The sequence below is a fragment of the Sarcophilus harrisii genome, chromosome 2 (genome assembly GCF_902635505.1).
Source record: "Sarcophilus harrisii chromosome 2, mSarHar1.11, whole genome shotgun sequence".
Classification (NCBI taxonomy): domain Eukaryota; kingdom Metazoa; phylum Chordata; class Mammalia; order Dasyuromorphia; family Dasyuridae; genus Sarcophilus; species Sarcophilus harrisii.
Genome location: NC_045427.1, coordinates 34,479,914 through 34,495,163, shown reverse-complemented (window position 1 = coordinate 34,495,163; position 15,250 = coordinate 34,479,914). Strand labels below are relative to the sequence as shown.

At 36.9% G+C, this 15,250-nt stretch overlaps 2 protein-coding genes across 2 annotated transcripts in view; both read right to left on the bottom strand.

Annotated features, from left to right (window-relative positions):
- The window catches only part of LOC100915472 (zinc finger protein 260-like), a 77,405-nt gene that overhangs the window by 33,565 nt on the left and 28,590 nt on the right, over positions 1-15,250 (bottom strand). The gene's annotated exons all lie outside the window — the stretch shown is intronic.
- Positions 10,312-11,693, bottom strand: LOC100930053 (zinc finger protein 665-like). Its single transcript, XM_012540655.2, has one exon. The coding sequence runs from the start codon at positions 11,449-11,451 to the stop codon at positions 10,315-10,317; it is 1,137 nt and encodes a 378-aa protein (XP_012396109.2). The 5' UTR covers positions 11,452-11,693; the 3' UTR covers positions 10,312-10,314.

The window sequence follows — 15,250 nt, the reverse complement described above, 5'->3', positions numbered from 1 at the left end:
ACAACAACAGAAAAAAAGGCTAGGAGGGTATCACCTTCACTCATCACTGACCCTGCTACCATGGTTTTCCCATTGAATTTGATATTTTTCTACACAATCTTTCAGTCAAAGGCGTGACCAACTTTCTTCTTTCATTTTAGATAAGTGTGTGCTTCACTGGATTCTCCTTCCCTCTCTATTTCCTCCTTATTTGTATGTTGTTCTCACATATGCCAATTAGGAGCTATACCAAGTTTTGCTTCCTTTTTTTCTTCTTTCTACACTAGCACATTTTCTTTTCCCTCACCTTACATTCTCCTTTAAAAACCCAAGGAAATAAATTCACCTTCAAAAAAACATTCTGTCTTTCTTTTACTATGCTATTCTTTTTTTTAAAAAATCTGTGTTTTTTTATTAAAGCTTTTTATTTTCAAAATATATAGATAGATAATTTTCAACATTCACCCCTACAAAATCCTGTGTTGTAATATTTTTCCCTTCCTTCCCTCAATTCCCTCCCACAGTCACCAAGTGATCCAATAAATGTTAAATGTGCAATTCCTCTGTATAAATTTCCACAAATATAGTGTAAAAGAAAAATCAGATCAAAAAGGAGAAAAAATGGGGAACAAAATGCAAGCATACAACAACAAAATGAATGAAAATACTATATTGTGGTCTACGTTCAATTCTCACTGTGCCCTCTCTGGGTGCAGATGGCTTTCTTCATCAAACGAGCAATGGAACTGGTCTGAATCACCTCATTGTTAATGAGAGCTATGTCCATCAGAACTGATCATCGTATAATCTTGTTGTTGCCATGTATAATGATCTCCTGGTTCTGCTCACTTCCCTCAGCATCAGTTCTTCTAAGTTTTTTCAGACATCTCTGAAATGATCCTGGTGATCATTTCTTTCTTTCTTTTTGATGAGGCAATTAGGATTAAGTGATTTACCCAGGGTTACACAATTAGGAAGTGTTAAGTATATGAGGCCAGATTTGAACTCAGGTCCTCCTGACTTCAGGGCTGATGCTCTATCCACTGCCCATGATGATATCTTATAGAACAATAATAATCATAACATTTATATACCATAACTTGTTCAGCCATTCTCCAACTCAGAGTATCCACTCAGTTTCCACTTTCTTGCCACTACAAAACGGGCTGCCACAAACATTTTTGCACATGTGGGTCCCTTTTCCTCCTTTATGGGGATATAGGCCCAGTAGAAACACTGCTGGGTAAAAGGGTATACACAGTTTGATAGCCCTTTGGGCACAGTTCCATACTGTTCTCCAGAATGGTTGGATCAATTCCCAATTCCACCAACAATGTATCAGTGTCCCACTTTTCCCACATCCCCTCTAACATTCATCATTAGGTTTTACTGTCATTTTATTCAATCTGAGAGGTGTGTAGTGGTGTTAATTTGCATTTCTTTGATCAATGATTTAGAGCACCGTTTCACATGGAATAGAACTGACTTTAATTTTTTCATCTGAAAATTGCCTGTTCATATCCTTTGACCATTTATCAGTTGGAGAATGGCTTGACTTCTCATATTATTTTTTAAAGATTTTAAAGATTTGCAGGATCTGATGAGACATTTGTTTCTTCTCTCCCCATTAGAATATTAGTACTACTTATCTCATTGCTTAAATAAATTGCTCTTTCTAAAGTCCTATGGATTCCTGGCTCCAAACTTCAAATTTCCTTCTCATCTCTAGTCTTTTCATCAAAAAATGCTCAGAGTCCTTTAGGATCAATTTTGTCACCATAGGATTATGTCTAGTTTTTCAAACTATTATTGGTTGAAGGCCCAGGTCTTTTGCTTTTTAACATATTGTATTGTAAGGGCTCTGGTTTAGAGTAGAAGCTGCAAGTCCTTGTGTAAATTTGACTGGTTCCTTGGCCTTTGAATTGCACCATTCTTGATATTTCCAAGAGTTTTCTTTGATGTGGATGTTCTGGATATGGGCTGGCAACCCAAGTTTTTTCTCTGAGGTTCTTTGAAGGTTATTGGTGGATTCTTTTTCTTTTTACTCTGCTCTCTAGTTCTGAAAGGTCTGAAGTTTTTAATTTTTGATTTTGTGATACCCAAGATCCAGAATTTACTGTGTCCTTACCCAGGAGATCTGTTGCTACCCAAGAGCTTTATCAGGGAGTTCTCCAATTTCCCCGACTTGGGACATAGACCCTTGAAGGCAACTGATGAGGAAACATGAGATATGAATACATTTCTAGCATTGGGCTCAATGACCTGGAGATACATGATGGAATGTCCTATGTAGGAACATAAAGAAGGCCATTCTGCCTGGATATGGAGCTCACAAAGGAAAATAATGATCAACAAGCCTGGGGAGCTGGGTTGGTTCAAAACTGTGAAATTCTTTGCAGGCCAAGCAGAAGAGTTTGTATGTAATCTCACAGTATCTCGGTAGGGCCAGGAGCATGACGAATCCCTTTAGGTGACATCATATGGGAACTGGCTCAAGGAAGCTGGGGGTTTAATCTACAGAAAATCTTGGATCAGAGGAGACTAGGATGGTCTTTGAAGGTCTATCATGTAAAGGAGAAAATCACCATTGTTCTGCTTATTTCCAGAAGGAAGAATCAGGAGCCCAGAGGTGGTAGGAATGAAAAGAAAGACTCTGACTTTATGTAAGGAATAATACCTTGTAAAATCTGAGCTCTTCAGAAATATAAGTCACTCATATTGCTCTTCCCACTACACATCTTTGGGGCAGCTAATTGTTACAATGGACAGAACACTGGCCTTGAAATCATCTTCATGAAGGCCTGGAGAGACTTACACGAACTGATGCTAAGTGAAATGAGCAGGACCAGGAGATCATTATATACTTCAACAACAATACTAGATGATGACTAGTCCTGATGGATCAGGCCATCCTCAGCAACAAGATCAACCAAATCATTTCTAATGGAGCAGTAATGAACTGAACTAGCTATACCCAGAAAAAGAACTCTGGGAGATGACTAAAAACCATTACATTGAATTCCCAGTCCCTATATTTATGCACACCTGCATCTTTGATTTCCTTCACAAGCTAATTGTACAATAATTCAGAGTCTGATTCTTTTTGTACAGCAAAATAATGTTTTGGTCATGTATACTTATTGTGTATCTAAGTTATATTTTAATATATTTAACATCTACTGGTCATCCTGCCATTTAGGGGAGGGGGTGTGGGGAGTAAGAGGTGAAAAATTGGAACAAGAGGTTTGGCAATTGTTAATGCTGTAAAGTTACCCATGTATATATCCTGTAAATTAAAGGCTATTAAATAAAAAAAAAAAAAAAAAAAAAAAAGAAATCATCTTCATGAGTTCAAATCTAGCTCAGATATTAAGTAAGTGCGATCTTAAGGAAGTCACTTAAACCAGCTTGCCTCAGTTTTCTCACTTTTAAATAAGCTGGATAAAGATATGGCTAATATTTTTTCAAAGAAAACTCCAAATGATGTCATAAAATCAGAAACAAACAAACAAAAATACAAATGGAGACCACTATATTGTAAATGGGATAGATGCTGAAGTCCCTTGTAACAATGAGATTTTGTGATTTTTTTTTTTTATCATCAGAGTTCCCTTGGATGCCTAAGTTTGATAGAATGTACATTTGAAAGATACAAACAGATTCAAAAGTAGCAATCATAGGATAATTCCAAAAGAATGAGGAAGTGATTTCCAGAGAGAGGCACAAATCGGGGAATAATTTAGTATTTTTACTACTTCATTGTTTATGGTATCTTTTATCAAAATGTGCTTTCCTTCCTTTTCTCTTTTAATAAGATCTATTTTTATCTTTGCTTTATCTGAGACCAGAATTGCTATCCTTGCTTTTTTTTTTTTTTATTTCAGCTGGACAATAATAAATTCTGTTCACACATTTTACCTTTAATCTGTATGTTTATCTCTATGTCAGATATTTTTATTACAAATAATATATTGTAGGATTTTGCTTTTTAATCCACTCTTGCTATTTGCTTCCATTTACTGGGAGAGTTCATCCCATTCACATTCACAATTATGATTACCAGCTCTCTATTTCCCTCCATCCTATTTTCTCTCCTATATATACTTTGGCTCTCCCATTCCACCTATCTTATCTTATGGTTTTTTTTTCCTCCCAACTATGTCATCTGATATCACCCTTCCCCCTTAGCTTAGTAGTTTTTTTAACCCACTCCACCCCCTAACTTGTCCTCTCTCAACCCTGAACCCTTCTCTTACCTTTTCCCCTAGTGTTTCTGCCCTTCCTTCTATCTTGCCTCTCCCTTTTCTTTTCCTTTCTCCTCCTATGTCTTTGTAGGGTTAGATAAATTTCTATACCTAACTGAATGAATAAATGATTACCTCTTAGAAGCCAAACTAATGAGATCAAGCTTCAGTCAATGCTCATGCCCTCTCTTCTTTCCCCCCAATTGTAATAGGTCTTTTGCACCTCTTCATGTGATCTACACTTTTCCTCTTTTTTCAGTACAGACCTTTTCCCACCCTTTAATGTCTTTTTCTTTGACTTGATCACATCAGAGTCCTTTCATAAGCACACTCTCAGTCCATGTACTTCCCCCTCTGTAGGTCCCAATGACACATAACAGTTCTCAAGAGGTACAGGTATTGTTTTCCCATCTAGGGATATGAACGGCTTAACCTTTAAATAATATATATTTTCCCCTTCTTTACCTTTCTATGTTTCTCTTGTGTCCTGTGATTGTAGATTAAATTTTCTGTTTAATTCTGGTTTTTTCAATAGAAATGATTGAAAGTATTACTTTATTAAAGCTCCATCACCTCCCCTGAAAGAAGATGCTCAGTCTAGCTGGGTAGTTAATTCTTGGTTGTAACCCCAAGTCAAACCTTCTGAAATATGCTATTCCAGGCCCTCTGATCCTTTATTGTAGAAGCTGCCAGATCCTGGATAACTGTCTAATCTATTATAGCTGCTTGAACCCATGAAGCTATTTTCATATAAAATAAATAGCACTGAAAAAAATTCCTGTTCAGTATGGGTTCTACTGGATCAATAGCAGGTTCCTGCTGACTGAAAGCTTTCTCACATTCTTTATATTTATATTTCTCTCCAGTATGAACTATCTGATGTTTCTTAAGTTTGAGATGTATTTTTTAAAGTATTTTATTTTCAAAACATATGCATGGATCACTTTTTAATATTGACTCTTGTCAAAACAAAACCTTACAAAACTTTGTATTCCATATTTTCCCCTCCTTCCCCACACCTCCTTCCTTATATGGCAAGTGTGTGGAATAGAGGGATAAGGTAAAGAACTTAAAAGGAATGTATGAATTCTTTTTCTGCATTTTATTTTCTTTTTTTTTTTTTTTTTTTAAATTTAATAGCCTTTTATTTACAGGATATATACATGGGTAACTTTACAGCATTAACAATTGCCAAACCTCTTGTTCCAATTTTTCACCTCTTACCACCCCCCCCACCCCCTCCCCTAAATGGCAGGATGACCAGTAGATGTTAAATATATTAAAATATAACTTAGATACACAATAAGTATACATGACCAAAACATTATTTTGCTGTACAAAAAGAATCAGACTCTGAATTATTGTACAATTAGCTTGTGAAGGAAATCAAAAGATGCAGGTGTGCATAAATATAGGGATTGGGAATTCAATGTAATGGTTTTTAGTCATCTCCCAGAGTTCTTTTTCTGGGTATAGCTAGTTCAGTTCATTACTGCTCCATTAGAAATGATTTGGTTGATCTTGTTGCTGAGGATGGCCTGATCCATCAGAACTGGTCATCATATAGTATTGTTGTTTTTTTTTTTTTTATTTTTATTTTTTTTTATTTAATAGCCTTTAATTTACAGGATATATACATGGGTAACTTTACAGCATTAACAATTTCTGCATTTTATTTTCATTATTTCTGTTTTTCCCCTATGACCTACATAATATGTGAAGGCCCATATTTACTTGAGCCTTGGCCAGCTAGAAACATATTTACTTAACCTGAGCTGATGACATTTATCAGTATTTGACATTTATCGATATTTAGTCTATTAGCTTGACCACAATCTGCTTGATTAAGCCTGAAGGCCTGATTTTCTGTTTCCTAGAAATCAGGTGATTTTGGGGAAACAGAAACCTTCCATTCCAATCTCTCCAAACAGCAACAACCAATTAGATGCCTCCCCCTCCCCTTCTCCATGTTCTCTTACTTGTGATATAATCTCTTGTATAAAAGCTGTGTATCTTTACTACTTCTTTAGCCCTCCTACCACAAGCTCATCCTCCAGAGGTTTTAATAAACAATCTTTCTGCTTTCTATTTTGAGTGATCTCTGAATAGTCATTTTCGGTAAGGGTCTTCTACATCCCTCACACAGGTAATCCAAAATGTTAAAATATGTTAAATCCAATATATGTACATATATATTTTGCTGCACAAGAAAAATCAAATCAAAAAGGAAAAAAATTGAGAAAAAAATGTAAGCAAACAACAAAGAAGGTAAATGCTAAGTTGTGATCCACAGTTTCCACAGTCCTCTCTCTGGGTAGATGGCTCTCTTCCTAACAAGGTCATTGGAACTTGCCTCAAAGGAATGTACAAGAAATTCCACCAAATCTCATTTTCATTACATTCAAACTTTGGATGTTGATTATAGTCTGCTTCAACATCAGTCCATTTAAAGGATTTCCTTCCAGTATAAATTGATGTCTTTTACAGTTTCTCTACCTGTTATAAAAGTTTTTCCACATTCCTTGCATTTTTAGGGTCTCTCTTCAAAATGAATTTTCTTGTGTAAATAAAGGTTTCCCACACATTTGAAGGCTTTTCCACATTCATTACATTTATAGTTTCACATCAGTGTGAGCTTTCTCATGTCTATTCAGATGTCCTTTATAGTTGAAGTCTTCTCCGATTCATTACATTTATAGAGTTTCTCTCCAGTATGAATTTTCTCATGTCTATTAAGGTATTCCTTGTCCTTGAAGGTTTTTCCTTTTTTTTTTTTTTTTTTTTTTTTAACATTTATAGGGTTTCACTGCAGTATGGATTTTTTTGTGTCTATTAAAGGCTTCTTTAAGGCTGAAGGATTTCCCAAATTCATTATGTTTATAGAGTTTCTCTTTATTAGGAATTTGCTTTTGTTGACAAACATATCTCTGACTAAAAGTTTTCCTACCTGTATTACATTGTTTTATAGACTTTTCCTCCAAATTTTTCTGATGAACAGCTAGGTCTGAATTGTAGCTGGAAGCCTTACCACATTCACCAAATGTAGGAGATTTCACACCAGCATGAAATCCTCAATGTACACTAAGGCAGGAACTGATATGGAAGGTTTTGCCACATTCATTAATTCTATAAGGTTCTCCTTGAGAAGTATACCTTCCCAGACAAGTTAAGTGGCTTTATTCAGTTAAGATCTTGGTCAAATCACTCTCCACGGATCTTTTAAGTATGGCCCCAATCTCCTTCAGGGGGTTCCCAGAGTCTGGGTAAAGCCTTCAAAATGATTTTATTCAATTGGAGATCTCTGTCTGATGGTCCTTTATTGATTAGCCTAAACAGCCCCCAGCCCGAGGCCAAATTTTGCACATAAAACAGGGATCTATCAAATGCAACTTTGTCAAATTCCTTATTAGGAATTTGCTCCCTAAAAAAGCCTCCTTCTTAGTAAACCAAAAAAAAAAAAAAAAATCCTTTTTTGTCACAGATTTCATGATTCGGGAACTTTTCACATTGGATCCTCATCTCCAAACAGAGGGGATCTCTCTCCTATTCCCACAACTGAACAGCCTGATTTAGCCAAATAAGGTATTTTTTATTTAGTCTCATTTGCCTTCAGCCAATCATTTGAATTCACAAATTGTCTACACGCAATGAGGAGGTTCTATGGAAAATTCCTTCATATCTAATTTACTATGGAAACCATTCTATCTTACGCTAATAATCATGATGAATGTATCCAGAAATCCACCACTGAAAATATCAAATCATGTATTACCTTAGTGTAGATTGGATTTCTTTTGCTACTAATCTCATTCAACATAGCATTGATTAAAATTTCAATTCCAAACTAATGGAATAGTCCTGATTAGAACCATATCAGATTTATAGCTGAAAATTCCAATTTATGCCCAATTAACATTTTAGATCCACCAAATCAATATTTCCCAAAATTTTGAATATAAAATATTTGAAAGGATTGTAATGCCAGGGAAACTGAGGCAAAATAGAGATTAGAGAGCTTTTAATATATTTTATTTGAGAGGGAGAAATTGTGCGGGGACCAAAAGAATCCATGTTTTGATCCCAGAGCTGAATGAGACTTTTGTCTCCAAGAATCCAGCCTCGAATATGGGATTCCAGAGATTCTTTATAAGGTTTTGGTGATTAAGATCAATGGCAGAATGGGGAGAGGGCCAGATATTCTGATAAATTGGAAAGGTCTGGGTCATGACATCTAAGATAGGTCTTTCTCCTGGATCAAACATCCTGATGATTAGGAGGAAGGGATAGTGTGGCAACAGGGGAATTGAGGCAGAACAATTCAAGGAACTGAGGCAGAACAAATTAGGGAAACTGAAGCAGAACTGAAAGCCTCAGGAAAACAGGCAGGACCATAAAAGGAAACTGTGGTACAAGAGGATGAATATTCTTTTGAAAAGATAAGAAAAAAATTCAAACCATGACTTTTCCTAACCATACTCTTATTGAAATAAGACTAATAAATGAAATAAAACACAAAATGTGAAAAACAATCAAAACCAGAAAAACCAGAAACCATATTTCTATTAAAGTTTAGAAAATACATGTGCTTTTATTAAGCAATGATATGAACCCCCAAAAGGGTGAGACCCTGCTGATAAAACTCTCAGGTAGATGCAGGCTGGTGCAGGAAGTTGCAAAAAGATGCCCTTGTCTAGTTCAAAACCCTGACTTTATAAATGAGGAAGCTGAGGCCCAGAAAAGGTTGAATAAGTTGCCCTAAGTGAGGAAGACAATAAGTCAGAGAGGCAGGATTCACCCCAGGTCTTCTGATCACCAGAGCCTTACCAGCCTTAATCACTGAATAGGCATTGCCTAGTCAAACGGAGACCTGTTAAAGATAACTTAAGGTCTCCTACTGCTTCCAGGGCTATTTCCAATCATCTAGAACTTTGTCTGGCCATTGGACTCAGATGGTTCTGGAGAACAAAAGGAGTCTGCTAGCCTTGCATAGCCTTCCCTCACTCAAGTCTAATTCATTTGGCTGTCAGGGAATCCCCTCCCTGAGGTAATTAATCTTCAGGAATGAAGGACAAGCAACAACCTTGTTAGGAGGATGACTCTACCTAGAATGTGTAAAGTTTTACCTTCTCTCTCCATAACAGGGATAGTGGCACCCAGAAGACAAGGCAGATAGCCAACACTCGAAACTTTCCTTTCTTCCCTTCCTTCTTCCTCAGAGAAAGGCAAGGTTGGAGTACCAGCTGAGATATGAAATAGGGGGGGTTGAAAATTATCTTCATATATAATTGGAAAAAAATAAAATATAACTAAGTGGGGGGGGGGAAAGATTAAAAATTATCTTTACACTTAATTAGATAAGCTGAGATAATAATAAGGGCTAGTATTTATGATCTGGACTTTAAAGGAATTTATCTGGTCCCCATTATCAGGATAATGAAACAAGGAGAACTTGTCTTGTTTGCATAGAATGATGTGAAACTAGAGTTTACTTGGCTTTCTAATCTATACTGTGTTTAACCTCTGAGATTATCTAGTTATCTTGACACAACTTTTGCCCAGGAGTGTCAATATCTCAATCTACTCTTCCTTGGATCTTGTCCAGCTTGAGCAAGTGAAGATATTTGCATGTAAAATAAAGTGTGCCTACTATTTGAGAGCTTTCTCACATTCTTTACCCATATTTATTTGATTTTTTTTTGAATTATTAGATATTTGATAAGGTCTGAATGGTAGAAAAAAGTTTTCTCACTTTCTCATTTTTTATTTTGCAAAGTTTGAATTTCAGTCATAGTCTGCTTTAACATCAGTACATTCAAAGGATTTCCCTCCAGAAAGAATTTCTTTATTTTTAAAATTTTCTATCCCCTTAAAAGGTATCCCCACATTCCTTGCATTTTTAACTTTTCTTTCCAATATGAAATCTCTTATGTAAATTAAGGTTTTCCTTACATTTGAAGACTTTTCCACATTCATTACATATATAGAGTTTCACATTAGTATGAGTTTTCTTATGTCAGTTAAGATGTTCCTTAACTTTGAAGGTTTTTCCACATTCATTACATAGTTTTATTCATTACATAATTTACAAAAGTCAGTTATGACTTTTCCTATGTGAATTAAGACTGCCTTTCTCCCTGAAGGCTTTTCCACATTCATTACATTTAAATGGTTTCTCTCCAGTATGAATTCTCTTATGTGAATTAAGGCCTGCTTTGTCCCTGAAGGCTTTTCCACATTCATTACATTTAAAGGGTTTCTCTGCAGTATGAATTCTCTTATGTGAATTAAGGCCTGCTTTGTCCCTGAAGGCTTTTCCACATTCATTACATTTAAAGGGCTTCTCTCCAGTATGAATTCTCATATGTGAATTAAGGCCTGCCGTCTGCCTATAGGCTTTTCCGCATTCATTACATGTAAAAGGTTTTTCTCCAGTATGAATTCTCTTATGTGAATTAAGACTTCCTTTCTCCCGGAAGGCTTTTCCACATTCATTACATTTAAATGGTTTCTCTCCAGTATGAATTCTTATATGTGAATTAAGGCCTGCCTTCTGCCTATAGGCTTTTCCGCATTCATTACATGTAAAAGGTTTTTCTCCAGTATGAATTCTCTTATGTAAATTAAGACTTCCTTTCTCCCTGAAGGCTTTTCCACATTCATTACATTTAAATGGTTTCTCTCCAGTATGAATTCTCTTATGTGAATCAAGACCTGCCTTCTGCTGGTAGGCTTTGTCACATTCGTTACATTTAAAGGGTTTCTCCCCAGTATGAATTCTCTTGTGTGAATCAAGGCCTGCTTTTTGGCGGAAGACTTTCCCACATTCATTACATTTATAGGGTTTCTTCCCAGTATGAATTTTTTCATGCATAGCAAGCCTTCCCTTAAGCATGAAGGCTTTCCCACAGTCTTTACATATATATGGTTTCTCTCCAGTATGAATTTTTTTGTGACTCTTAAGGCTATCTGCCCGAGTAAAGTTTTTTCCACATTCATTACATTTATAGGGTTTCTCTTTAGAATGAACACTTTTATGAATTTTAAGGTGATAGTTCTGAGTGAAGGCTTTTCCACATTCCTTACATTTATAGGGTTTCTCTCCGGTATGAATTCTCTTGTGTATAATCAGGTATCCCTTGAGTTTGAAGGCTTTCCCACATTCATTACATTTGTAAGGCATCTGTTCAGAATGAATTACCTCATGTATATCAAGGATTCCCTTAAACATGAAGGCTTTTCCACATTCTTTACATATAAATGGTTTCTCTCCGGTATGAATTTTCTCATGCCTCTTAAAGCTATCAATCCGAGTGAAGGCTTTTCCACATTTATTACATTTATAGGGATTCTCCCCACTGTGAGTTGTTTCATGTATGACAAGGCTTCTTCTCAACCTGAAAGTTTCTCCACATTCATTACATTTATAAGATTTCTCTCCAGAACGAATTCGCTCATGTCTATTAAAGGAGTCTTTGTCCTTATAAGCTTTTCCATATTCATTACATTTATAGAGTTTCATTCCAGTATGAATTTTCTTGTGTTTATTAAAGGTTTCCTTAAGGCTGAAAGTTTTCCCACATTCATTACATTTATAGGGTTTCTCTTCAGAAGGAAGTCTATCATGTAGAGAAAGATATCCCCTCTGCCTAAAAGTTTTGCTACCATTATCATATCGTTCAATAGGCTTTTCTTCCTGAAGATTTTTCTGTTGAACACTAAGGTATGATTTGCAGCCAGATGCATTACCATATTCACCAAATTTATCAGCTTTTATTCCAGCATGAATTCCTCCCTGTACACTAACGCCTGAATTGATGTGGAAAGTTTTGTCGAATTCATTAATTCTATGAGGTTCTCCTTGAGAACACATTCTATGGTAATGATTCAGTTTTGAGTAGTAATGGAAAAGCTTCTTGTACTTATTAATCACCATGGAAATTCTGCTACATGATGTTTTGCTATGCTTCATTACTAGCTTCATGGACTGTCTTTCCAGGTGGTTTATCTGCCTTTCTAATCCAGTGTCATAATTACAAGCTGCTCCCAATTTATATTTGTAGAAATCATCCTTTATGAGTCTCTCTCTGGATATCTCTCCGGTGGCAATACACTGTCTTGGAGTTGACTCCTTGGATTCACATTCTCTTTTTTCAACAGGGGAATCTGAAAGGAACACAAAAAAGTATCGGCACCAGTGCTCAATGTTATAGGGGAAAAGAAAACTACTTTATGTTCAATTCTAGATTCAGTCACCTCCATTAGGAAGAAGGGTGACTGATATGGACAAGGTAGAAGAAACATGATCAAGAGGGAGCTGAAGCCCAAAAACAGGTGAGGGGAAAGTAACAGAAATGCCCAAGACTTCAAAAACAGTCAAATTTTCAGAGAGAAAAACTAATTCTAAAACCACAGAGTATTACATTACAATCATACAACCATAACAATGGTTATAGTGATTGAAGCTGTGATTTTATAGATATAACCAATTCCTACATGAAGAAACTCCCTATAGAAGGTTGCTGCCTTCTATCAAAGTCATAGCCTGAGAGCAAGGTGTTACTGCCATAGTGCATAGACTCATCTTCGTGAGTTCAATTGGATCTCACACATTCTAACTGAGGGTCCCTGCTCCAGGTTCCCCATCTGTCACATGAGCTGGAGAAGGAAATGGTAGACCATTCTAGGATCTCCACCAAGAAAATGCCAAACAGGGTCACAAAGTGATGGACAGGACTCAAGGCCTTAACAGAAAAGGAGCATTGAGAGGTGAAGTGAATTGTCCAATGTCACACTTAGTAAGTATTAGAGGCAGGCTCTGAACCTAGGTCTGCTAACTGGGAAGCTGGCACTCTTTATACTTGGTAACACTTCAAATCCTTGGAGCATGATTTCATATCTTATATTTCCCTGCACTAAGAACATTCCTAAATTTTTGGAGCTAGAAATCCAAACTATGCGTTCCAGTTGTGACACGAATTAGGTACTTTATCATGGGGGAGTTATGTTATGTATATCCCCAGACTTTATTCTAAAAAGGTAACAATAGAAACATCATACATCCCAAATGTTGGTTAAACAATAGTAAGCTTATTACTAGATTATTAGTAATAATAATTATTAAAGTCATTATTTTTGTTACATAAATATATATACTTGTTATTAAATGATCTTAAAGACAATTTTCCATGAAGCAGTGGAAAGAGACAGCACAAATTAAAAGTGAGAAAGGAAAGTAGGAAGTGGATAAAGGTAGAGATGGCATCTCTATAGAATCTGTCACTGAAAATAATGAGACAAATTAGAAGATAAAATCGGCAACAAAATACAGCCGTGGTTTGATTTTTTAAAATAGAGGTCAGACTTAATTATACTTAAAAGTCCTTTTCCCTTTATCTTTCAGAAAAGACTCTTCAAAGAGAAAAAAATAATCTAATAATTTAAGAAAACAGTCAAAGAAATAAAGGATAGGACCTAGCATATAGTTAGAATGCTACAAGAATTACAAGTTTTCCTGAGACTTGAGAGAAATAAAGGACAGATTTAGTCGAAAACCATTTCTTGACATGAAAAGAGGTTACAGGAGGAGTGCAGGATGGACAACCACAACTCCAATCCTCAGGCCTATGTACCTTGAAAGAGAGCTCCAGGCCCAACATTTCCAAGGTAATTCACTTGAATGACCCAGCCAAGCTCCTGCTGGAAGTGAGTCCTATCTCTACAGAGATTTCTGGGCCAGGGGATTTCAGCTGCATCTGACCCTTTATAAGCCCCTCTGAGGAATTTCTTGGCAGACATTCATATATCAGATGAGTTTGCCATTTCCTTCTCCACATCATGTCACAGATGAGACTCACAGGGTTAAGGGACCTGTCCAGGGTCTCACTGCTGGGAAGTGTCTGAGGTCAGACTAGAACTCAGAACCCTGAGGCTCCTTCAGCCCAGGGCTGGCTCTCAGGAGTCTGCACCCCCTCCCCACCTAGTTATTACTTGTTATGAGCCAGAACTTGAAACAAGGTGATAACTCAATGGAATTGATAGAAACAATGCTTAAGTTAACACCTTTGAGAGTTCACACATTAGCTCACACATTAGTTCACATGTTTGGGAGATTTCAGGGTTCAGTATGAGATATCCAAATTCATACCTCCCATAATCCCACTTTCAGAGGAGGAGTCAACCTTTGAGTTTACACCTCTAAAAGAGCATAAAAACAGCCGAGCTCAGTCAGGAGAATTCAGTTGAAAAGATTGAGAGGGGAGCGTCAGTTGGGGATTGAGAACCAAGATTCAGAGGGAGCTGGAGGCGACAAAAGACAAGCTGCAAGAGCTCTTGGAACCAAGGAGGGAGATAGGCCTCTAAGAAAGCTAGCCGGGCTCAAGGAAAGAGATAAGACTTGGAAGGAGAAAATAAATGTTTGGATTTTTATCAGCTGGCTGCATTTGAAGTGATTATTACTTTGAACTGAAACGAAGGCTGCCTCCAGAAAACCTCCCCAAGAAACCTGCTCACAGAGAACCATCATATATTATAGAAAAGAAGAGAGCACCACAATTACTCACCCTCAGAAATGCATCTGGGCTCTTCTTCCCTTGATATCCAGGGGGCTTCATGTCTCTCCAGACGAGAAATCACAGTTGGTTTAGTTACTGAAAACCCTGCTCCAAGGAGAAACAAGTGGAAAATATTGAGAATAGAGAGAGACTCCTCAGAACTCCATCCTGGTTTCTCTCTACAGAAAAGGGGCACGTCTGGAAATGCCAAGTGGAGAAGCATCAATGACCCCTGAAGGAAGTTTCCCTCAGCAAACGTAAAGGAAGGGACAGAGCCTTTGGTGCAGACACAGGACAGATGGGGTCACTTTCACCCACTCACTCATTCCTAGTCTGCTGGGAAAAGTCTTTCCTTCTCTGTCCTGGGGCTCTATGGAGAACCTGAGCCTGGCTGAGCAGAGATTGTGAAAGGAGAGCCTGCAGGGCTGCAGAATGAAGCTGATGATTTCCAGCTGGACAAAGAAGGACTTTTTGTCT